Source organism: Bos taurus, chromosome 10, assembly GCF_002263795.3.
Source record: "Bos taurus isolate L1 Dominette 01449 registration number 42190680 breed Hereford chromosome 10, ARS-UCD2.0, whole genome shotgun sequence".
NCBI lineage: Eukaryota > Metazoa > Chordata > Mammalia > Artiodactyla > Bovidae > Bos > Bos taurus.
The window spans coordinates 45,734,593-45,760,152 of record NC_037337.1 but is presented as its reverse complement, the minus strand read 5'-3'; the positions used below and the strand labels follow the sequence as shown (position 1 = coordinate 45,760,152).

Below are 25,560 nucleotides of genomic sequence, written 5' to 3'. Positions count from 1 at the left end.
GATTGATGATGTTGGGAAAGATTGAAGGGAAAAGGAGAAGGGGGTGACATAGGATGAGATGGTTGGATGGCATCACTGACTCAATGAACCTGAGTTTGAGCAAATTCCAGGAGATGATGAAGGACAGGGAAGCCTGACGTGCTGCATTCTATGGGGTCGCAAAGAGTCAGATGTGACTTAGCGACTGAACAACAACAATAGATTCTGTGAAATGCAATCTGTGTATGAACCTAAGGGTCAATCACGAGACACTGATGATGTTTATAGGTTATAAACTCAAGTCATAAAGTATATTTTTCCTTAGAAAAGCACAGGTTAAGATTCTATCAAGAGTGCATTAGTAGTATTTTTCTAATGTAACTACAAAGTAGTCAATCTTTAAGCCTAATAAACACATCATTTAGGAATTCAGAGGGAAACCTGACCTATGTTTAGATTAACACAGGAAGTACAGGCCAGTACTTAATCCAAGTGGGATGCTCAGTGTTCACTCAGTCGTGTCTGACTCTTTGCGACCCCATGGACTGTAGGTAGCACGTCAGGCTTCCCTGTCCTTCACCATCTCCGGGAGTTTGCTCAGACTCATGTCCATTGAGTCAGTGATGCCATCCAACCATCTCATCCTCTGTCAGCCCCTTCTCCTCCTGCCTTCAATCTTTCCCAAAATCAGCGTGTTTTCTAATGAGAAAGTTTTTCACATCAGGTGGCCAAAGTACTGGAGATTCAGCTTCAGCATCATTCTTTCCAATGAATATCCAGCATTGCTTTCCTCTAGGATTGACTGGTTTGATCTTGCAATCCGAGGGACTCTCAAAGAGTCTTCTCCAATACCATGGTTTGAAAGCATTAATTCTTTGGCACTCAGCCTTCTTTAAGGTCCAACTCTTACATCCATACATGAGTACTGAAAAAATCATAGCTTTGTCTATATGGATCTTTGTTGGCAAAGTAATGTCTCTGCTTTTTAATATGCTGTCTTGGTGTATCATACTTTTTCTTCTAAAGAGCATCTTTTAATTTCATGGCTGCAGTCACTTTCCACAGTGATCTTGGAGGCCGAGAAAATAAAGTCTGTCACCGTTTCCATTGTTTCCTCATCTATCTGCCATGAAGTGATGGGACTAGATGCCATGATCTTAGTTTTCTGAATGTTGAGTTTTAAGCCAGCTTTTTCACTCGCCTCTTTTACTTTTATCAGGACGCTCTTTAGTTCCTCTTCCCTTTCTGCCATAAGGGTGGTGTCATCTGCATATCTGAGATTGATAATTTCTCTCAGCAATCTTGATTCCAGCCTGTGCTTCATCCAGCCAGCATTTCGCATGATGTACTCTGCATATAAGTTAAATAAGCAGGGTGACAATATACAGCCTTTCCCAATTTGGAACCAGTCTGTTGTTTCATTTTGGGTTCAAACTCTTACTTCTTAATCTGCGTACAGATTTCTCAGGAGGCAGGTAAGGTGGTCTGGTATTCCCGTCTCTTCAAGAATTTTCTATAGCTATCACCCTCTTTAAAAAGCCTTCCCTGTTTCCCATAATTAGAAACCATTTTTCCCTTCAGAACTTCCATATAATTTTATACGTAAATTAAAAAAATAACGTTCCATTGTTTTGGTGTGCATTATAGTTACTTGCATATCTTAGGGAGCTCCTTGAGAGTAGTACAACAATGTCTTACAGAAAATATGAAAATAAACATTACGTTTTCCTTCCAATAGGCAGTGACTATGTTTTTTATTATATAACTCTGTGGCTCTTTACTCACTGTAAGTGTTATGGACATAGCTGATGCTGAGTTCTTGCTAGTGAAAATATCATCTCCTTGCACAATGACTAAAGTAATTATTAGTAAGAGACTCTACAGGTTGGTAAGAAAAGTTGAATTAAAGCAATATAAATTATAAAGAAAGAGGAAAAAAATGTAGAGAAAAGTTCAAAGTGTGTCAGACTGTTGAAAGCACAAAAGAGTGCAAAGGGGCACAGAGCTGACACACACTTCTTTTAAGTGGGTGGAATATAAATTACTGAGAAGTCATTGAAAGAACAAGAAAATATTACTCACATATGTTAAAACTTGATCTTTTTGTTGGTTTCTGTCTTAAGTATGCTTATAGATACAAATATGCTACAAATACAAAAAGGCTTACTAGCAACAGAATTATTTTGATAATAGGTGTGAGGCATTATCTTTATGCAGTCTGTTACTGGAATTTAAGGAAAATATTCTCTCTCACAATGACACTGAGAGATACTGGAAAGGAATTCACTGAGTTTTAAAATAATACAGTAGACACATGCTTTTCACCTTCTCATAACCCACAGGAATAATTCACTTCAACAACTCATCTCTTTCATTTGATAGTAATCCATAGCTTTGAGGATGCTAAATGTTACCTTCCTTCTTAATAATTAATCTTGACAAACTGTGAGTTAAGGAGGGGGAGTCACTGAGGGCTGTGGTGAGTCCTGTGATGGCCACCGAGACTTCTGTCCTTGCCTTCCTTCCATAGGCATTTTCTAAAGGCAATCACGAAACTATTCTTAATGTCTGGAGAATATGGGAGGAAGAGAAACATGCAAGTACATAGTAAGACAGGTATCTGTAAAGACAGAAAAGTAAAGTATAACCTAGAATTAAACGGAGGAAACAGCATCACAAACTTAAGGGTCTGTGCTGACTTCTAAGCAAGCTTTGGACAGGCTTTGGAGCTTGACTGTTTCCAAACCTTTGCCTGCAAGAGCACTGTAACCATTTTCTGGAACCAACCACCACACTCCAGCCCAGGCCATGAACACATAAGTGACTTGGGTCTATTTTCAGAATTTCGCCTTCTATTTTTCAGGAAGATCCTTAAAAGAAGTCAAAATCCAAGTACCAATTCTGAGCAAATATCTCTCCCAGTTCTGTACTTTGCAAAACAATGCACTGAAAAGGTGTTAGTACTGTGTGTAACTGTGAGGTGCATGGAGGCTGCATAATTTCTATAATAAACTCACAACACTCTATTTGCAATTAAAGAAATTACTGGCTCAACAAGTCTTCATCAGCAAAATATCTAAAACAGAAGTGGTGCTTTTTTTTTCTCCAGGAGGGGGACAAATTTTACATATGTATTGTAACTAGAGGTAATTACTTCTATGCCTCAAGTGACTCAGAGCTATTTGAGAGTTTTAAAGAGCAAACAAGGGCCACATGGGTTTGGCCCCAACAGATAAGCAAGCATATGAGAAATGTCTCAATGCTTTAAACCACTGAAAAAACACGCAAAGGACACACAACCAAAGAATTAATCCTAGTCCAGAAATGTACTTGGGTATTGAGTTTCAGAAATATCAGTTCCTTTTTATGGCAAACTAGTGTAGCTAGTTAATAAAAGTTAAAAGTCATGATGGTTTATCCTTGGAAAAATGGAAAGAAATTCATTGTACTATCACAACTAAATTAGCTCCATTAAAGACCAGAAAATTCGTACAGAGTATGACAATTACACCTTTCCAAGCCCAGTAAATGAAAACAATCCTATTTTTTCTGCACAAAATTAACAATTTACTACAGATTGGATTTATGCTGTAACATCAATGAAGCATTTAAATGTCCTTAAAAAAAAGATTTATTATATATTGGCTGTGCTGGGTCTTCACTACTGCGTACAAGGCTTTCTGTAGTTGCAGAGTGGGGGCTACTCTTCGTTGCGGTGTGAAGGCTTCTCTTGCTGCAGAGCATGGATCCAGGCAGCAGGCTCAGTAGTTGCAGTGCATGGGCTTAGCTGCTCCGCGACATGGGGGATCTTCCTGGACCAGAGATCCAGTCCATGTCCCTTGCACTGGCAGGTGGATTCTTAGCCACCGGACCACCAGGGAAGTCCAAAATGCCATTTTAAAATGTTTTCCGGACAACATAGGTGGATTTGGAAATTCACATGCATGCATACAGACTCTTTTCAGAGGAAAAGATGACAAGCACGACCCAGTGGCCCTTGTCTGAAGTTTGCTCCATATACAGAGGGTATTTTAAAAACTGAAATATAGGCTATTTACAACGTTGTGTTAGTTTCTGCTGTATAGCAAAGTGATTCAGTTATACATACACATACATTCTTTTCTGTATTTTTCCACCACTTACTGTAATGATATTGAATATAGTGCTGTACAGTAGGACCTTGTAGGACCTCCATCATATATAAACTAGTTTGCATCTGCTAATCCTAAACTCCCATCCATCCCTCCCCCACACCGCCTCCCCCTTGGCAGTCACAAGTCTGTTCCCTATGTCTATGAGTCAGTTTCAAGACAGAGATGCTTTTCACATAGCCACCTCAGGCACTTGCCTGACTCACCAACTCAAGCACACTTTAGTACTTGGGTTCTTCTCCCCGAGAGGGACAACAGTGACACTGCTGCTGCTCCTTCTGCAAAGTATGTTCAATACACTCAGATATTTCCAAACATCCTCCTCACCCTTTACCCAGGGCACAGGACTTTAACTTTTTAAAATCTGAGGCCTCTGCTGTTGCCCCAGTGGTTACTTATTTCAAATATGCCACTCATGCTGAAAGGAGCAGGCTTTCGGAGGGCTGAAGTTTGGCAGAAATGGCTTTAAATTCATCATTCCACGTTGGTGTGTTTAGAGATTTAGTATAAAAACAAAACAAAAAGATGAATCAAATCTGTACAGTTTATATTGTTTCATATTTTGTAAATTCTATATTAAAAGCATGCTATACATATATTAAAATATCAGTGTTTCAGACCCCTCTAAGTATAAGAAGATTGGTCTCTTTTAACATAGGCCCAAAGAAGGCATTTCTCTTAAGATTATTCTTTTCCAACAAGCATATGATAAGTATAATAAACACAGATACAATCAGCTGTGAAAGAAGCAATTCTCTTTCTGAGAGTACTCACTGCCCTTTGCTAGGACATCACATGGTTGTTGTTTATAGACTCTAATCCGCACTTTGAGAATCTCCGTATGTTGAAATGTCTCAAGGCAAAACGCTTTGCTTTCTAGCAACTAGTACATGAACAGTAAAAATGTATGGTCTGTGAGTCCACTGTTCTCTTGCATACTGTCAACTGCTTTCTCCCAGTTCTTGAGCCACATTCTTAGAGAGCGTGCTCTATGCTGAGAGGTGTAGTCCATGTGATCCTCTGCCTCCTTATCAGAGCATCAGAATCTGGATTGAAAAGCTACTCCAAACTGAGTCAGTGAGTCTCTTTCCTTGTTGTTGCTGTTTAGTTACTGAGTCATGTCCAACTCTTTTGCGACCCCAAGGGCTGCAGCTGCAGCGTACCAGGATCCTCTGTCTATGGGAATTTTGTCACTTCCTTCTCCAGGAGATCTTCCTGACCCAGGGATCAAACCTGCATCTCCTGCATTGGCAGGTACATTCTTTACCACTAAGCCACCTGGGAAGTCTCTTTCCTAGGAACTTCCAACTGAGACAAAGAACTTCAGTCACTCTCTGCTGGTGCTTAAATGGAGAAGAGCTACATAAAAGGATCTTTCCATCAACTGTAAGGAGAAGCAGAGAAGGCTGATAATACAGAGAAAACGAAGAGTTCTCACAGAAGCCACGGCAAAAGGTTTTACAACCCTAAGCAGAAGAAGGGTCAAATATAGTGTCAGAGTCCAGAAGAGTTAGATAGAAGGCCAGAAGTAGTGAGTGATCTCTGTTCGTTTCCAAGGCAAACATCATGGTAATCCAAGTCTATGCACTGATCAGAAATGCTGAAGAAGCTGAAGTTGAATGGTTCTATGAAGATCTACAAGACCTTCTAGAATTAACACCCAAAAAAGATGCCCTTTTCATTACAGGAGACTGGAATACAAAAGTACAAAGTCAAGAAACACCTGGAATAACAGGCAAATTTGGCCTTGGGCGTACAGAATGAAGTAGGGCAAAGGCTAATAGAGTTCTGCCAAGAAAATGCACTGGTCATAGCAAACACCCTCTTCCAACAACACATGAGAAGACTCTAAACATTGACATCACCAGATGGTCAACACCAAAATCAGACTGATTATATTCTTTGCAGCCAAAGATGGAGAAGCTCTGTACCATCAGCAAAAACAAGACCAGGAGCTGACTATGGCTCAGATCATGAACTCCTTATTGCCAAATTCAGACTGAAATTGAAGAAAGTAGGGAAAACCACTAGACCACTCAGGTATGACCTAAATCAAATCCCTAACAATTATACAGTGAAAGTGAGAAACAGATTTAAGGTATTAGATCTGATAGAGTGCTTGAAGAACTATGGACAGAGGTTCGTGACATTGTACAGGAGATAGGGAGCAAGACCATTCCCAAGGAAAAGAAATGCAAAAAAGCAAAATGGCTGTCTGAAGAGGCATTACAAATAGCTGTGAAGAGAAGAGAAGCAAAGAGCAAAGGAGAAAAGGAAAGATATACCCGTTTGAATGCAACGTTTCAAAGAATAGCAAGGAGAGATAAGAAAGCCTTCCTCAGCGATCAGTGCAAAGAACTAGAGGAAAACAACGGAATGGGAAAGACTAGAGATCTCTTCAAGAAAATCAGAGATATCAAGGGAACATTTCATGCAAAGATGGGCTCGATAAAGGACAGCAATGGTATGGACCTAACAGAAGCGGAAGATATTAAGAAGAGGTGGCAAGAATACACAGAAGAACTGTACAAAAAAGATCTTCATGACCCAGATAACCACAATGGTGTGATCATTCACCGAGAGCCAGACATTCTGGAATGTGAAGTCAAGGGGGACTTAGGAAGCTTCACCACGAACAAAGCTAGTAGAGGTGATGGAATTCCACTTGAGCTATTTCAAATCCTAAAAGATGATGCTGTGAAAGTGCTGCACTCAATATGCCAGCAAATTTGGAAAACTCAGCAGTGGCCACAGGACTGGAAAAGGTCACTGTTCATTCCAATCCCAAAGAAAGGCAATGCCAAAGAATGCTCAAACTACCGCACAATTGCACTCATCTCACAAGGATGAGTAAAGTAATGCTAGTAAAGTAATGCTCAAAATTCTCCAAGCCAGACTTCAGCAATACACGAGTCACAAACTTCCAGATGTTCAAGCTAGTTTTAGAAAAGGCAGAGGAACCAGAGATCAAATTGCCAACATCTGTTCGATCATCGAAACAGCAAGAGAGTTCCAGAAAAACATCTATATCTGCTTTATTGACTATGCCAAAGCCTTTGACTGTGTGGATCACAATAAACTGTGGAAAATTCTGAAAGAGATGGGAATACCAAACCACCTGACCTGCTTCCTGAGAAATCTGTATGCAGGTCAGGAAGGAACAGTTAGCACTGGACATGGAACAACAGTCTGGTTGTTGTTCCAGGAAAAGGAGTACGTCAAGGCTGTATATTGTCACCCTGCTTATTTAACTTCTATGCAGAGTACATCATGAGAAATGCTGGACTGGAAGCACAAGCTGGAATCAAGATTGCCGGGAGAAATATCAATAACTTCAGATATGCAGATGACACCACCCTTATGGCAGAAAGTGAAGAAGAAGTAAAGAGTCTCTTGATGAAAGTAAAAGAGGAGATTGAAAAAGTTGGCTTAAAGCTCAACATTCAGAAAACTAAGATCACGGCATTCAGTCCCATCACTTCATGGCAAATAGATGGGGAAACAGTGGCTGACTTTATTTTTCTGGGCTCCAAAATCACTACAGATGGTAACTGCAGCCATGAAATTAAAAGATGCTTACTCCTTGGAAGAAAAGTTATAACCAACCTAGACAGCATATTAAAAAGCAGAGACATTACTTTGCCAACAAAGGTCTGTGTAGTCAAGGCTATGGTTTCTCCAGTAGTCATGTATGGATGTGAGAGTTGGACTGTGAAGAAAGCTGAGGGCTGAAGAATTGATGCTTTTGAACTGTGGTGTTGGAGAAGACTCTTGAGAGTCCCTTGGACTGCAAGGAGATTCAACCAGTCTATCCAAAAGGAAATCAGTCCTGAATATTCATTGGAAGGACTGATGTTGAAGCTGAAGCTCCAAGACTTTGGCCACTTGATGTGAAGAGCTGACTCACTGGAAAAGACCCTGATGCTGGGAAAGACTGAAGATGAGAGGAGAAGGGGACGTCAGAGGATGAAATGGTTTGATGGCATCACCGACTCAATGGACATGAGTTTGAGTAAAGTCCTGGAGCTGGTGATAGACAGGGAGGCCTGGCGTGCTGCAGTCCATGGGGTCACAAAGAGTGGGACACGACTGAGCGATTGAACCGAACTGTTCCTAAAAGCTTTCTAAGTGCTTTGTTCCAATCCCTAGTGAGACCTGAATATTTCCTTCCTCAGTTACATAGTCTATGTCCCTATGATTTTTCAGCAAATCCTCATTTAGAATCACAGCCAATTGCAGTAGATTATTATTTGCAATCAAATGATGTTTACCAATACACACATATAATTGTTTCTTTTTCTCTTCTTTAACCATCACTTGCTAAACACTATGTGCAAGACACTACACTAGATGTTTAAGGGAAGAAAGGAAAAAAGAAAGGTAAGTAAGACAGAGACTTTCTCCTTAGGGAGCTTACAGACAGAAAATAGAGAAGTAAACATCTAACATAGCACTAGGTCGAGTCTTTCATAAAAATTAGCAAAAAGGAAGAGTGTGATATGGAATGGCATAAGCACCAAACCCACTTACTTTCATGATATATACTTGGCCAGAAAAAATTTAAGCAATTAAAAAAATAAGCAGAGTATTTTGCATATGTGTACCTTATTACATGAACTCTGCAGCACTGCATATACTACAGATTCATACCATTCAGTACACATTTTCCCAAGGAGTACATATTTACTGAGCATGATTATACACACAAATCCAATTAGACTACACTCTATACTCCATGGGCAATTTAAGAGATTTTTCAAGGCTATCTTTGACTATATGTGATTTTCACCTGTGTGCTAACTTTAGCTCCTAACTTCACATGTGACTACACTGTGTTCAACAATTGGTTTCCTTAGAGAAGCTGTCATCCTTGAAATTCTAGTTTTTAAATTAAATAAAATTGATCTGTGATAGCTGGTGGTCTAGTTATTGACTGATTATTATCTCTGAAATCCATACTGGATGATAATGTTACAAGAACATCAGCAGTGTTTGAAACTTACTCCTTCCCACTTGATAAACAGATTGCCATCTTATATTGAAACTAGAAAAATTTTAATGAAAAAATTTTTATATATAAAAATACTAAGGAAGTACACATCAGATAGTAGTTGTGAGTAGAGAGAGTGACTCTTTTACATATTTTTCCAAACCTTCAATGATATTGGTTTTCTTCATAATTTATAAAAAAAATTTTTTTTCCTATGGGCAAGCTGCACACAGATAGTTGTAAATTCCTTCTTTAAAGTTACTTTCTTTTTAGGTAGCAGAGTAAGAGATCTTTCCTGAACTATAACTGCTGAAAGTGAAGCCAAGCAAAAAGTTGACAAGTTATAACAACTGGTTCAATGTGATTGAGTCCAAATAATTCTCAACTGCTGATGGGCCATTTATGTATGAAGATGTGCAATGATACAGCCATTATATTGATGAGAACCATACACACTCTCTACCTTTAAAGAACTTAAATTCTAAAACTTTTGCCAGGCAGTTCTTGGATGTTCTGAGTTTTCAATTAATAGTGGAAATATATGTATCACTACGAACAAAGCTGGTGGAGGTGATGGAATTCCAGTTGAACTATTTCAAATCCTGAAAGATGATGCTGTGAAAGTGCTGCACTCAGTATGCCAGCACATTTGGAAAACTCAGCAGTGGCCACAGGACTGGAAAAGGTCAGTGTTCATTCCAATCCCAAAGAAAGGCAATGCCAAAGAATGCTCAAACTACCGCACAATTGTACTCATCTCACACGCTAGTAAAGTGATGCTTAAAATTCTCCAAGCCAGGCTTCAGTAATACATGAACTGTGAACTTCCAGATGTTCAAGCTAGTTTTAGAAAAGGCAGAGGAACCAGAGATCAAATTGCCAACATCTGCTGGATCATCAAAAAAGCAAGAGAACTCCAGAAAAACATCTATTTCTGCTTTATTGACTATGCCAAAACCTTTGACTGTGTGGATCACAATAAACTGTGGAAAATTCTGAAAGAGATGGGAATATCAGACCTGACCTGACCTGCCTCTTGAGAAACCTGTATGCAGGTCAGGAAGCAACAGTCAGAACTGGACATGGAACAACAGACTGGTTCCTAATAGGAAAAGGAGTACGTCAAGGCTGTATATTGTCACTCTGCTTATTTAACTTATATGCAGAATACATCATGAGAAACGCTGGGCTGGAGGAAGCACAAGCAGGAATCAAGATTGCCGGAAGAAATATCAATAACCTCAGATATGCAGATGACACCACCCGTATGGCAGAAAGTAAACAACTAAAGACCCTCTTGATGAAGGTGAAAGAGGAGAGTGAAAAAGTTGGCTTAAAGCTCAACATTCAGAAAACTAAGATCACAGCATCTGGTCCCATCACTTCATGGGAAATAGATGGGAAAACAGTGGAAACAGTGGCTGACTTTATTTTTCTGGGCTCCAAAATCACCACGGATTGTTACTGCAGCCATGAAATTAAAGCTTACTCCTTGGAAGGAAAGTTATGACCAACCTAGACAGCATATTCAAAAGCAGAGACATTACTTTGCCAGCAAAGACCCGTTTGTCAAAGCTATGGTTTTTCCAGTACTCATGTATGGATATGAGAGTTGGACTATAAAGAAAGCTGAGCTCTGAAGAATTGATACTTTTCAACTGTGGTGCTGGAGAAGACTCTTGAGAGTCCCTTGGACTGCAAGGAGATCCAACCAGTCCATCCTAAAGGAAATCAGTCCTGAATATTCATTGGAAGGACTGATGCTGAAGCTGAAACTCCAATACTTTGGCCACCTGATGCGAAGAGCTGACTCATTCAAAAACACCCAGATGCTGGGAAAGATTGAGGGCAGGGGGAGAAGGGGACAACAGAGGATGAGATGGTTGGATGGCATCACCAACTCAATGGACATCGGTTTGGGTAAACTCTGGAAGTTGGGGACGGACAGGGAAGCCTGGCGTACTGCGGTTTGTGGGGTTGCAGAGAGTCGGACACGACTAAGAGACTGAACTGACTGATACATATCTCTGACTATACACCAAATCCTTTAAGAAAAAAGTTTGGTGGATTTTGTTCTGATATCTTGAACTATTCATTCATAACTCTATTCTGCTTCCTTAATACAATTAATCAAGAATTGCTGGCATAAGCAAATAAAGCAGTTGAGAGCCTCAAAGGGAGAGTACATGTAAAAGGAGCTGCAACTTAACTTGGTGAGCTCATTGCCAGTGAATACTGCTGAGGGTTTATGTACTGAGATTTTATCAATTTAACAGACATGTATTGAGTCTCTTCTTCGGGTGAAATTATTTGCAAATAATACTACAGTGAATAAAAGATGCTTCTCACCCTTAAAAAAGCTCACAGTCCAGGGAAGCCTCCTACATTGTTGGTGGGAATGTAAACTGGTGCAGTCACTATGAAAACAGCCTGGAAGTTGCTCAAAAAACTAAAATTAGAGTTGCCACATGATCCAGCAATCCTACTTCTCGTCATACATCCAGAGAACACTATAATTTGAAAAGACACCTGCACCCCAATGTTCACTGCAGCACTGTTCACAATAACCAAGGCATGGAAACAACCTACGTGTCCACTGACGGGTGAGTGGATAAAGAAGATGTGGTGCATATATACAATGGAATACTACTCAGCCATAAGGAAGAATAAAATAATGCCATTTGCAGCAAAATGAATGGACCCAGAGGTTATCCTACTAAGTGAAATAAATCAGAAAGAGAAAGACAAATACCACAGGACATCATTTATATGGGAAAGTTAAAATATGACACAAATTACCTTATCTACAAAACGGAAATACTCACAGATACAGAGAACATTCCAGTGGTTGTCTTGTGTGAGAGGGATGTGGTGAGGGTAGATCAGGAGTGTGGGATTAGCAGGTGTAAACTATAATATACAGAATACACAACAAGGGTCCTACAGTATAGCACAGGGAACTATATCAATAACCCATGATAAGCCATAAGGAAAAGAATATGAAAAGGAAAGTACAACTGCATCACTCTGTTGTATAGCAGAAATTAACACAACATTGTAAATCAACTATACTTCAATAAGTGGGGAAAAGAAGTCCACAATCTAGCAGCATGTTATACTGTGGAAAGTCCACGGAGTAAGGGATACATTCTCTTTCTGTAAGTTCTCTCATTACAGAGCTTCACATGTGGCATGTATACAAGGAATAAAGAAGTACTCCCTGAAGTAATTCCTGTGTTACACAAACTGAACTGAGTGATAAGAAATAAACAGTTGTGGTCACTGCCATGTGTGAGCAGAGATCAACAAACTATAGCCTTTAGGTCAAATCTGGCCCATCTATTTTTGCAAGATTAGAGAACGAAGAACGGTTTCTATTATTTTTAAATGTTTGAAAAAAATTTAAAGAATACTTCATAAGTGCAAATTACATACAATTCAAATTTCAGTGACCAAGAATAAACCTTTATTGGAATATAGCTTATTTGCTTACAAATTGTTTTTGGCTATGTTTGCACTATAAGGACAACAAAAGCTAAAGATAAGTTAACAAGAGGTGAATACTTGCAAGAGAGACAATACTTGTCACAAAGCCCAAAACATTTACTATTTGTTCCTTTATACTGTCTGGCTTCCTAAGAAATCTCACTTTCCACACTGGAGGCAGGATATAGGCCAACCGTTTGTATCTTTCACTTTGGGGGGCAATGACATTCACTAACATTCCCACAGACCATTGTAATAAACCTTACTTGTGATGTTTCAGTAGTTCATCACTAGTAAGACCACTTCCTTTGAGAATTCACAGATGAATCCAGTTATGCTAAGGACCAAATATAAATGAATCCCTTGGCTTGATCTTTGCATAATGGTTTCAATTCTGTTTTACCAAACAAAAGTAGGTATTGACCATTTGAATTTGTTTTTCCTGATCTTCTTTTCCAAGTACTGAAAGATGGCTGTAGTGAAGCGCTCCCCTAAACTGGTGTGAAAGGCTGGGGAGCTGTAGAAGTAAAAGTGTTCATTTCACCAAGCAGGCTCTTAACTATTATTTCTACCCAACCACATTCAGCTCCTCTGAAAGAGACAAACATCTCCCTCAAGATCATAGCTCTGGTGGGTTCACCACAGTGGAATTCTGCCCTATGAAGTCAGAGAAAGGACTGGGAAATATTTACTCACTATTGTTTGAGAATCCATCAAAAATTCTTCAAAAATGAACCTGTTAACTCTTTGTTCTGCTATCTTTCAAAGCTATGAGAAATGTAAATAAGATATTTCTACAGGAAAAGTAGATCTTCAGTTTCCATGTAAAACAATACTGCCTTCTGTTTATGCAGCACTTTTCCCTTAAGGATTTAATGCCTTTACAGACATTACCTCATTCAACTCTAGAAGGTCTGCAAACTCCATAAGAAAGGCGAGGTTCCCCCTGGTGCGTGAATAGGGAAACTGAGGCATAGCAGGGGCAGGTGGTTAACAATAAGTCACAGAAAAACAGTGAGAAAGTTTAGGCTAAATTTCTCCTCGCTCCCATTGGTGGTCTCCACTTATGCACACTGCCTATAATTAGAGAGGACAAGTGTCTAAATATTCAGTCTTCAAGACGTAATTTCAAGGCTGTCCATTTATCCCAATTAAGATCCGTTTTCTCTGAATTTAGTGGTGTATGTCTCCTCTCTCCATGGTATCTCTGGCAGACTTTTGAAAAACTTATACATGGCAAAAAAGAATCCAGATTTCACTTTCTTCTACCAAGTTCATCATTTCATCCTTTTTCCTCTTGTTATGAAAACTTTCTGCCCAACTGGGGACTAAAACATTTCTTCTCAATTCCTTAAAGCACTCCTAGCTATTGAACATCTAAGTTGACATGTGTTACCTGTACGTAACTATTCTTGTTATGTGATTTACTTCTATTTCAGTAAAATTACCATCTTTCCAGCATCTCTTCGGATGATCTTATTTTTTAATTTTCTTGTGTACTGCTTCCTGTGTTTGCCCAGCCTGTTTACAATGTACTCCTAAGGAACTTCACCACACTATAGGAGGGTTTTGCCAGTGTCATGCTTTCTCATGATTTTCTTCAGATCTATGCTTTATCCCTCTGGGGAAGTAAAACCAAATTCCTGTTAATTTATCAATTGCCTGGATTGAGAGTTCTTCTGGGACCGACCAGTACATCCTATCCTTTTCAAAAAAATAATTTGATTTACTTATTTATTTTTGGCTGTGTTGGGTCTTCGTTGCTGTGCAGACTTTCTCTACCTGCAGAGAGCAGGGGTTACACTCTAGCTGCAGAGCATGCGCTTCTCATTGTGGTGACTCTAGGTTCATGGGCTTTGGTAGTTGTGGCACATGGGCTCGGTAGCTGTGGCTCACAGGCTCTAGAGCACAGGCTCAGCAGTTGTGGTGCACATGCTTAGCTGATCTGAGGCATGTGGGATCTTTCCAGACCAGGGATTGAACCCGTATCTCCTACACCGGCAGGAGGACTTTTTTTTTTTTTTTTTTTTACCACTGAGCCACTACGGAAGCCCCCTTTTCCCCAATCTCTTTTGATGACATATAAAACCATTCCCTCTCAGAAACTTCAAAACTGCAAAGCCCAATCAGTCGTATGAATACTTTAAAAAAAAAAATTTATTGACAAACAGTTGATTTACAATATTTTGGTGTACAGCACAGTGATTCAGTTATACATATACACATATTCATTCTTTTTCAGATTCTTTGCCCATACAAGTTAACAGAATATGAATACTTCAGTTATAGCATAAAGATTTCGGTGGGTGAAAAAATGGCTTGCATGGAGTAGCTCTGAGCTCTTCGGTTGCACACATGGAGAAAGTATTCAACACAAATGATTAATTTACTTTAGAAAGAAATGTTTCAAAACATAGATCACCCAAGGCTATAAAAGATTTCATAGGTAACAAAGGCATGAAATTATGGGGCACCATATGAAACAGGAAATCCTACTCTTTCACTGGGGGAAAGTCCTGGGGCTTTGCTTCAGTTGACACTTTTACAGCAACCTTTCACTGCTGCTGCTGCTGCTAAGTCGCTTCAGTCGTGTCCGACTCTGTGTGACCCCATAGACATCTGGCAGCCCACCAGGCTCCCCCGTCCCTGGGATTCTCCAGGCAAGAACACTGGAGTGGGTTGCCACTTCCTTCTCCAGTGCATGAAAGTGAAAAGTGAAAGTGAAGTCGCTCAGTCGTGTCCGACTCTCAGCGACCCCATGGACTGCAGCCTACCAGGCTCCTCCATCCATGGGATTTTCCAGGCAAGAGTACTTGAGTGGGGTGCCATTGCCTTTCACTAGTTTATTACAGTTAGGCAAGGGATAATGGGTAAGGCGCCAGGCACCTGCTCAGTATACACAGAAGACAAAAATTTGAACAAAAACATGAGATAAACACATTCCTAGCTTAGGTTTTTCTACTGTGTGCTCCTCGGTAAGTAATATACTAACCTTCCTTGTGCTCAAAATGGGAAAAATGAAACAACCATATAAAGTACCTAGTGGACATTTGCTTTCTCTTCCCAACAAGATTTTGCCTAGGCTTTATTATTTGTTACACTGTGAAATTTCAATAAGTATCTTAATGTCTTTTTTATTTTTAAAGTTTATTTATTTATTTGCTTGCCTGACTTGCTGTACAGCCACTGAGAGTTCCTTGACCAGGGATCGAACCTATGCCCCCCTGCAGTGGAAGTGCACAATCCTAACAACTGGACTATCAGGGAACTCTCTCTTGTTGTCTTCAATTTGAGGATTAGCAACTCTTTTACAAGAAAGCCAAAGCAGAACAGTCATTAGCAGATTAGAATAGCTGCTGGAAAGCCAGGGCATGGCAGCTCAGGCTTAGATCAGCTCTGATATGATATTTATTCCTACAGCCCTTGAGAATTTTTCCCAGGTAGGTTGCTGGGTGGAAGTGGAATTAAAAGTTTAACCAGAGTGAGATCAGTGGCTCTACTACATTTAGGATCTCTCAACACAATTAAGAAGGCTCTAGTAGCAAACAGATGACAGTATTATCTATTTATAAGTTGCTGTGCTTAGCTGCTAGGTTGTGCTCAACTTTTTGTGGACCCCATGCACTGCAGCCTGCCAGGCTCCTCTGTCCATAGGATTTTTCAGGCAAGAATACTGGAGTGGGTTGGTGTTTCCTCGTCCAGGAGATCTTCCCGACCCAGGGATAGAACCTGTGTCTCCTACGGCTCTTGCAGCGGCAGGCAGATTCTTTACCACTGAGCCACCTGGGAAGCCTCATATTTTGAGACCCCATGGACTGCAGCCCACCAGGCTCTGTCCAGGGAATTCTCTAGGCAATAATACTAGAGTGGGTAGCCATTCTGTTCTCCAGGGGATCTTCCCAACTCAGGGATCAAACCTAGGTCTCCTGCATTGTGGGCAGATTCTTTACTGTCTGAGCCACCAGGGAAGCCTATATTATAAGTTAGGCCTTTCCAAATGCCAAGTGAAGTGATGGGAATTTACCATAACTTACCCTAATGCTTGTGACTAAAAATGCCAAACTTACTGTGCAAAACCAGTTCCTGAGAAAACAGCTAGCTCTGCGAAGACTGATAGAAGGGAACTTTTTGTTCCTTCTGGCTAAGTCAGAGGTCTCCGCCAGATTTTATCACTTGTACTCTTATTTCTGTATCCAGAGTCCTGTTTTCTTGCATTTGACTATTCACTTCTCCCCCATCTTCTTTCATTTGCTCCTGCTCTTGCTGCCTCTTTCCCTCTCCCTTCTTCTCTCTCTGCTGCACCCTTGGTTATGGTTTATTCATTTTTTGTTAATTAGCAAACATGCACTGGCCCCTGTCATGTGAGCAGCCCCCATCTAGCTATGAAATTTCATGCTCAGACCGCCCCTCTTATGTTTAGGCTTCCTCTCTGTGGAGGCCACTGGTTTTGCCTGTCCCTACCCCAAACATACTATCCACCAAGTCCTGTTCCTGTGTGTCAGGATACAAGCAAAAGCGGGAGGTGTACTGGATGAAAGATTTGTGGGTTGGGAAACTTAAAAACTGACAATGTATATACTCTCCTAAGTAAAAGGTACTCAGAACACAGGAAAATCTAAACCATTCCCATAATAGGAAAATAAGTTTGGAACTTACCCATGGTGACTATAATACAATTAGCCCAACACTGATCGCTGAGGAAAATGATAAGAAAATAAGAAAGATGGTTACAGCTCACTGGGTGCTTTCATCTGCTGAATGCAAGGCTTACAGTCTTTAATTATCATGATTAAATACTGCTATTCTTTCTTGTGAAGCTGGCACACTATACTAAACAAATACTTAAGCTACCAGGAGGGCAAGGCAGTCCCAGGGAATCCAGAGTCGACCTTTAAGTCCTTCATTTCTAATCTTGTGTACTCAGAACAACCTATAGAAAGTACACAGGAAAAGAAAGCATATTGTGCTCAATTCCAAAGCCCTTTGTACTGTGAAAAATCAAAACAGCGATTTAAGAAAGAAAAAAGCAAAAACAAGACAAAAACTGAAGATTGTACTTGGTTTAGTCACAGGAGAAAACCTAAAGCTTTGATATTACAACAGCAAAGACTATAATAATGTTTCATAATTATTACATATAGTTTCAGAGTTGGAAATATTGTATAACATATAGTTTCACATGTTTAAAATATTGTTTTTCTTTGTATGTAATAAATTTGGAAATTCTCCAGCATTATCAGGTTTAATAACTAAACCATAATTTGCAAATAAAAATCTATTCCACCCTTGCACATCCAAGTACGTGAAAACAGTAGATAATATTCCCATTTTGATTCTGACTACTGGGTGTCCACTTTGCCAGGGTTATATTTTTGATGTAATTAACTTTAGAAACTGAGTAAGATATCAACTATAAATATCTACATAGTAACAGGGTCTTTGAGAGTTTTTAATACAATTTCAGTGTGCAAATAGGTCTTAAAAAGTCATATATTCTAACTTTCTATCCAGTGTACAAATCTCCTTTACAACATCCAGAATGTATTAACTGTTCAATTTCTGCCTGAAAACTGCCCTCCCATTAAGAGACAGGAATGCTTTCCTGTCTCTGCTGAGACATCACTTTGCCAACAAAGGTCATATAGTCAAAGCTATGGTTTTTCCAGTAGTCATGTATAGATGTGAGATTTGTACCATAAAGAAGGCTGAGTGTCAAAGAATTGATGCTTTTGAATTGTGGTGCTGGAGAAGACTCGAGAGTTCCTTGGACTGCAAGGAGATCCAACCAGTCAATCTTAAAGGAAATCAACCCTGAATATTCATTGGAAGGACTGATGCTGAAGCAGAAGTTCCAATACTTTGGCCACCTGATGTGAAGAGCTGACTCATCGGAAAAGACCCTGATGCTGGAAAAGATTGAAGGCAAAAGGAGAAGAGGGCAGCACAGTATGAGATGGTTGGCAGCATCACTGATTCAGTGGACATGAATTTGAGCCACTCTAGGAGATAGCAGAGGACAGGGAAGCCTGGCATGCTGCAGTCCTTGGGGTCGCAGAGAGTTGGACATGACTTAGCCAACTGAACAACAACAACAACAACAATAGTCATTTAGATATTTTCTGTGCTCATGTGACATATCTGTGTGTTTTTCTTGTATTATAGGGATATAATCATGTTATACTATTTTACAAAGCTTCTTATAAAACTTAAAAAATATATTGGGGCATCTTTCCATGTTAGTACACAGTACCAGTTTCTTTCTAATAGTTAACTTCATGATATAAATATATCATTATTTATTTATCCAGATCCATACTGATGACATTTAGATTACTTTCACACTGTTTTAATTGTTACACAAAGTCAAATTTCTCTTACTGAAATTTCTTTCTGTAATTTTTGCTCTGGAATCCTTTGGAATAAATTTAATCTATCATCTAATAGATTTTTAAACATTTGAGAAACACTATCATATGGGAAGTAAATGGCAGAACATATGAAAAGTTTTGAGTTATATACTCAATCAGAAATCAACAAGGAAAATGCTTTCTTCAAATAAAAACAAGCTATAAATGTCTGGCAACACAAAATGGATGCCTAAATTATGGTCTATGAAGCTGACAGGAGGTTATACAATGGTCAGAAATATGTATCTAATGTGGCATCAAGACAAATGTCACAATGTTCAGTAAATGAAGACACGCAATTGCATATGAACTGAGAGTAATTATGAAATATGTCTGCACATGAAAAAGAGAGAAATAGTCAAGTGAAATGTGGTTGAGTTAGGGTGGTAAGGAGATGGACCATCATTTCCTTTTAAAATACCCTTTATAAATATTTCATAATTTGGTTTCTACAATAAATGAAAAAAGAAAAAAATGATAGCTTTCAGGAAGACCAAAATCCTCATTCTCAGTTTCAAGGCCCTCCTTCTTCCCTGATTATCTTAGAGGTATCAACCTGCATAGTAAATAATCAGGTCTGAAACTCTTGACAGCAAAATTACAACCAATAAACAAAGCTTGAAGTGTGGACTGTTCACTAAAGAACAGAATGGTGTGGAAGGGAAAAAGCTAAGGGATCAAACAATGAAAAGAAGGGACAATCAGGAAGAGCTCCACCTTAAACCATGTTCACAATCACCCAGTGCTACCATTTTTGTTCTGTCTACACAACTGTAGAGAACTGGTATGAATTTCCAGATCATTCAGTCGAGGCAACGTGAAGGTCAAAAACCAAGTTAATGAATAAGATTTGGGTACTTAAGGACAAAAATGGTCATATTCTCAAGCCAACACAAAAGTTCTTATTTTAGGAAATTAAAGTCTCAAGCTCTAATAGCTATATGGGTATTCATTAAATTCATAATCACTCATTTCTGTCCCCAAATTTCATCCATTTTGTAAGTACCAATTAATTCTTTGAACAAATCTAAGTTATAACAGGATTTGTTTTTAAGTATTCCTTGTCATGATAACCAAATATTTTGCATCTATGTCCTATGTTGAATAATGAAAGATAAAGCACCAATGAGTAAAAACAATGATTGCATTATTTTGGTTTGTGCGCTTTGGGCATGAAAAGTTGTTTGTTTACAAGGCGACAACATCACCTTGGTTCTGAAGAGAGTGACATATGTGCTCTAGCTGCTCAAAGATTAACTACCGATGAGTCACATTTACAGCTGGGAACTTCACTCTAGAAAAACAGGAAGAGAAACGCTCATGCCTATAAATCAGGAACAAACTCTAGTGTTCATGCTCACACTTAAGAGGGAGACATAGTAAAATCTTGTCTACTTTGTCAACTGATCTACTGTCAAAATAAATTTCCTGGCCTCTCACCTTCTGAGATTGCCCATACTCTGTGGAAAGTTTCTTTCAGGACTAGTCTTGCCTTTTGAGATGGATCGCATTCTGTCTATGGAATGTGTATCTCTCTAAATAAATCTACTTCTTACCTATCATAAATAAATAAATTTCCTTTTTTGGCCATCCTCAGAGAATATGTTTTTTAATAACTTGGCAAAAATATACAACACATGCTTTTCAAATCTTCTCAACTTCTTTATGTCACCAAAACACATCCCAGCTTCCTATTAGGTGAAAGAACCATGTTGGGCCTTGAGACACATTTGGGACGATGGGGTACAGCGGGCACAAGCCTGTTCTCAAGGAGCTTACAGTAGTATTATGGAGGGGGCAGGGGCAGGGGGATATGCAGCTATGATTTAAAAAACAGCCAATATGGAATCATCAGTAACAATCAGGACTGAAAAGTATCCTAGTACTTAGTAATAATGGGATAAAACAGAATGACCCTTTAAAGTTTTGGGTGATCAAAATCAGTTATATAATCAGAAAAATGCAGAAAGCCTTGGTTGATGGTGGTTTATATAAAAAAGATGTAAAGGTTTCAACTGAGTAGAACTCCATGAATGCATAAAAGTCAACCATGTAAAATGGCTGTTAAAATAGCTAATCTAAATTAATAGAAGTACTATGTCCAGATCAAGAAAGATAAATAATCCCACTGCCTCCGAATCCACAGTTACTGGTGCTGTTTTATGAGGCTCATTTAAGAGGAACATCATAAAACTAGGAGTGTGTGCATGTGCACGCTCATACTCGCTACGGGAGCAATGACAGTGGAGTCTCTCTAAATCACACGATGCAAAAACTGGAGGAACTGAAGACACGCAGCTTGAAAGAAGACTTGCAGCTGAGCAGTGGAGGCGCGGCACGCACAGTTGACATGAATGCCTTTGAGCTGTCTGCAAGAACTCATGTTAGGTTCAATGCAAGACAAATGTTCATCCTGGCCTCCCTAGGTTACGACCATGGCTGATTATTGCCATGGTCAGGGTATATAAGACGACTTGAATAACACCCAGTGGCTCTTATATAATTCTATACATTTTAGGAAATGAAATTTAATATTCCTTCAATAGTACCTTCAGTAATGGCACTTGAAAGTTTCAGTCATTCACACACACACACAAAAACACAACTGTTACACTGAAGAAGCATAAAGCAGAGGAATGTCTGTTAATGTCAAATGATGAAACTAGCACTGAAGGAGCTCATCTTCTGCAATACATATCCTGTGGGTTCAACCTCCTTAGGGTTGGTTACATTCGCTTAGTCAGTATATTTTTCTGGAAGCCAGTAAGGTAGTTTGGAAATTTGAGAGTTTAGGTAGAACACAGGAATGTTTTTAAAAATTATAAACTTAATTTCTTAAAATCCTCAAAGGATTATTACAATCATATAGATAGGTCTTCCAAATTAGTGAAAACAATAGATAAAGTGAGACTGTTAAGGTATTTCAGAAGATATATCTTGGCATATATCTTTAAGATGGATATGTGGTCTCAATGCGGTGAAAGCAGTTTGAATATTACCAATACCTCCTCCTTTCTTTCTGTATATAGAGGAAAAGAAAAGAGAATGGATCAACTACCAAAAAGCAAAACCTCACACCATGTGTATTTCAGGTAGATGAAAGCATTCAGAGGTTGGTTTGTGGGCAGTCACAGCATCACAGACCCCCAGTCAACTCAACTGCCCTTCCAGACGCCACAGAGTAAGCAGCTTTTCAGCTGACTGTGTGTATTTACCTATCCAGTAAGCAGGGGAGACATATGGTTTGGCAAAAAGGATAGACAAGAAAATTTATATATTTCAGGGCTTCCAGCTAAGCTATATGCTAAATAAATGGAGAAAATATTGACTTACCTGCACTGCCGAGCTGCTTATAAAACCTGTACTCTAAATGAAGCTGTGGAGCACGTGATTTTATTGGTTCCTGAAACCCAAGAAAAGAAATCGTGATCAGATTTGACAGTTTTTCCATTCCTAGGTTTTCAGAGTAAACTAGGGTTAAGACCACTTAATATTTTAGCAATGATATTCATATATGATAGCATTTTCTTACCACAATTCCCCTTTGAAAGTACATCTATGGGAAGATGAAGTTGAATTATACACAATCTCGGCAATGGATATTTAAATAAAAATATTCTGTATAAGACACCACTCAAGGATAACTCTCTCATCATGAAATATTCTCCTGAAATATCTTCTCCTAGGAAACCAGATGTCACACCTTTTAATGAAATACTAGCATGTATTTCCTGCTTGTTTTATTATGAATTTGGGGCAGTAAATAGCATTATTTTGGAAACATGATATATGCTCAGGAAAAAAATTCACTTACACAAAAATTAGAAAGAAGGTAAAAATACCCCAAGACTCCACCATTTAAAAGAGAAGCCTTATTAACATTTAGGTGAGTTTTTTCCAAAAATTTATTTATACACATATTTTTATACATAATATAGACTAAAAATGTATGTTAAATAAATGAAAGCACACTATATTTGGTGTTCTGTAACATGCCTTTAAATTTAACAATGTGACCATACCATTCCATAGCAGTAAGTAAAACTGTATATGATTGTGTGTGTGTTTACATACACGCAAATAATAATGTTTGAACATCTGAACTGTTTTCAATTTTTGATATTATGAATAAAGCTGTAGGAACAGTGTTATGTGTATTTATTTTTACACTGAAGAGAATTAAAGACTAAGCGCTACTAAGACATGTAGCTTTAATTAGGATGGTGTTCAAGCTTTTAAAAATAGAGTTTACTAAATAGCCCAAAGATAAAGCAGCCACACTATCACATTTTGCTCTACACCAAACTTCAAGAATTGGTTGGCTAATCATTCTAAATTAACAGCATACAGGCAACTAGTTAACCAGAAAAATCAAACATCACTCTGAAAGATACATCTGTATATCCATTAGGATGACTATTACCAAAAACATAGACAATAACAAGTGTGGGAGAGCATGAGGAGAAACTGGAATCCTTGTGTACTGCTAGTGGGAATGTAAAATAGTATAGTTACTAAAGAAAACAGTATAGTAATTTCTCAAAAAGTTAAATACAGAAGTACCACATGATCCAGCAATTCTACTTCTATATACCCAAAAGAATTGAAAATGCTGACTCAAACTGGTATTTGTAGACCCATGTTCATTGTAATATAATTCACAATAGCAAAAGGTGAAAGCAACCCAAATATCTATCAACAAATGGGTGGATAAATAAAATGTGGTTACATTGTGTTCCATACATGTGATGGCATATTATTCAGCCATAAAAAGGAAAGCCATTCTGACACATGCTACAAAATGGATGAAACTTGGGGACACCATGCTAAGTGAAGTAAGCCAAATTCAAAAGGACAAACGCTGAATGCTTCTACCTAAGGTACCTAGAGTAGTCAAATTCATAGACAGAAAGTTGAATGGCAGTTGCCAGGAGTGTGGTGGGGGGAGGGGTGGGGAATGCTGCTGGTGTTTAATGAGCACAGAATTTTAGTTAAGGAAGGTGAAAAAAAATTCAGAGACAGATGATAGTGATGGGAGCACACCAATGTGAATATACTTAATGTCAATGAACTGTACAACTAAAAAGGATTAATTTGAGAACCAATTCCTTATATAATTTTCAAATATTTTTTCCCATTCCATGGGTTCTCTTTTCACTCTGTTCAGAGTCTTCTGATGCACAAAAGTTTTTAATTTTGATAAAGTCCAACCTATCTTTTCTTGCTTATGCTTTTTGTGTTACATCCAAAAAATAATTGCCAAATTGAATGCTATGAAGCTTTCCCCCTAAGCTTTCTTCCAAGAAATTTATAGTTTTGGCTGTTATGTTTCTTTGATCCATTCTTAATTAATTTTGGTGTATGACGTAAAGGGTCTCACTTCACTGCATGTGGATCTCCAGTTACCTCAATGCCATTTGCTGAAAAAGACTGTCCTCTCCTTATTGAATGATTACTTGTCCTATTTTTAAGATAGGCTCAAAGGAGAGTTCCTCAGCTTCCCTTGATAATTCACACTCGTGTCTAACAAGATCTTTATATGTAACTGTCATCTCCAACACTGAAACTTCAGCCTATTTCTCCTATGTCCTCAGTAACAAAGATAAGACAGCTCCTAACTAACGTGTGAATACTGTAACAGCTATCTTCAAATAACAAAACTCTTCAATCATTTCCTAGACTTTCTTTATTCAGGCAAAGTAATTTCAAATTTTTAGAACTTTCCTCACTGGTCCTATTTTTAAGTTCTTTGATCACCTTTGAAGGCTCTTCCTGAACCCACCTGAAGTTTCCTGCATTTTTCGAAAAATATAGACTCCATAAATTACAGAATTCAGACCTTTCCTTGAAGTTATCTAGTCTATTCCTTTGCTTCTAAGAAAGCTTTATCTAAATCAATTCAGGTAGACTGGAATATTTCAAAGCCCTAAGGAGCTCTGCAAAAGAACTCATACACTTCTTTGATTGCAAAATCAGGAAGCATCAGAGCTGAACTTCGAGTTTCTCAAGATTCCTGTGGTCCCAAAAAATGTACAGAAGACTAATTATACTATAGAGTCACAGTATTCCTTATTCATTTATCTCTTCAGATAGAGAGTGTCCATTCAGTTTTATATCTTCTAATATATCACCACCAAAGCAGCCAATCACAGAATTTGTCTTTTAGCAAAGTCATTAATAATTAATAAGTAACCAAGAGAATCAGTGATGACAAATTGGTAAGGGACCAGAGGTTGATCTAAACGCTAGAAACAGGAGTGTTCTTTCTGTAGAAACAGTCTTGAATTTTGACAAACCACAAGAGTCAATGAATTTTAAGAAACACAGCTCCTTCTTCAAACATAATACTCCCAAACTTTATACTGGAAACATTAATAGGAAATATTCAACCTGATCTTGGAAAAGTAAGTTAACAGATTAAAAAGAGCAGTAACTCTTTAGAGCTCCAGAGCTGAAAGCGGGTGTCCACATCACATATATTCAGACATGAGTGGGTTTTTATCACAGACAGAAGGATTTACACCCTTCAGCCAACCCCTTCAGCACA

General features: G+C 38.6%; 1 protein-coding gene across 1 annotated transcript in view; it reads right to left on the bottom strand.

The window, feature by feature from the left end:
• CSNK1G1 (casein kinase 1 gamma 1) overlaps nt 1-25,560 on the bottom strand; it is a 141,267-nt gene that overhangs the window by 42,437 nt on the left and 73,270 nt on the right. The window contains 1 exon segment of the mRNA NM_001038146.2: nt 22,347-22,416. Coding sequence (NP_001033235.1) covers nt 22,347-22,416 — 70 coding nt within the window.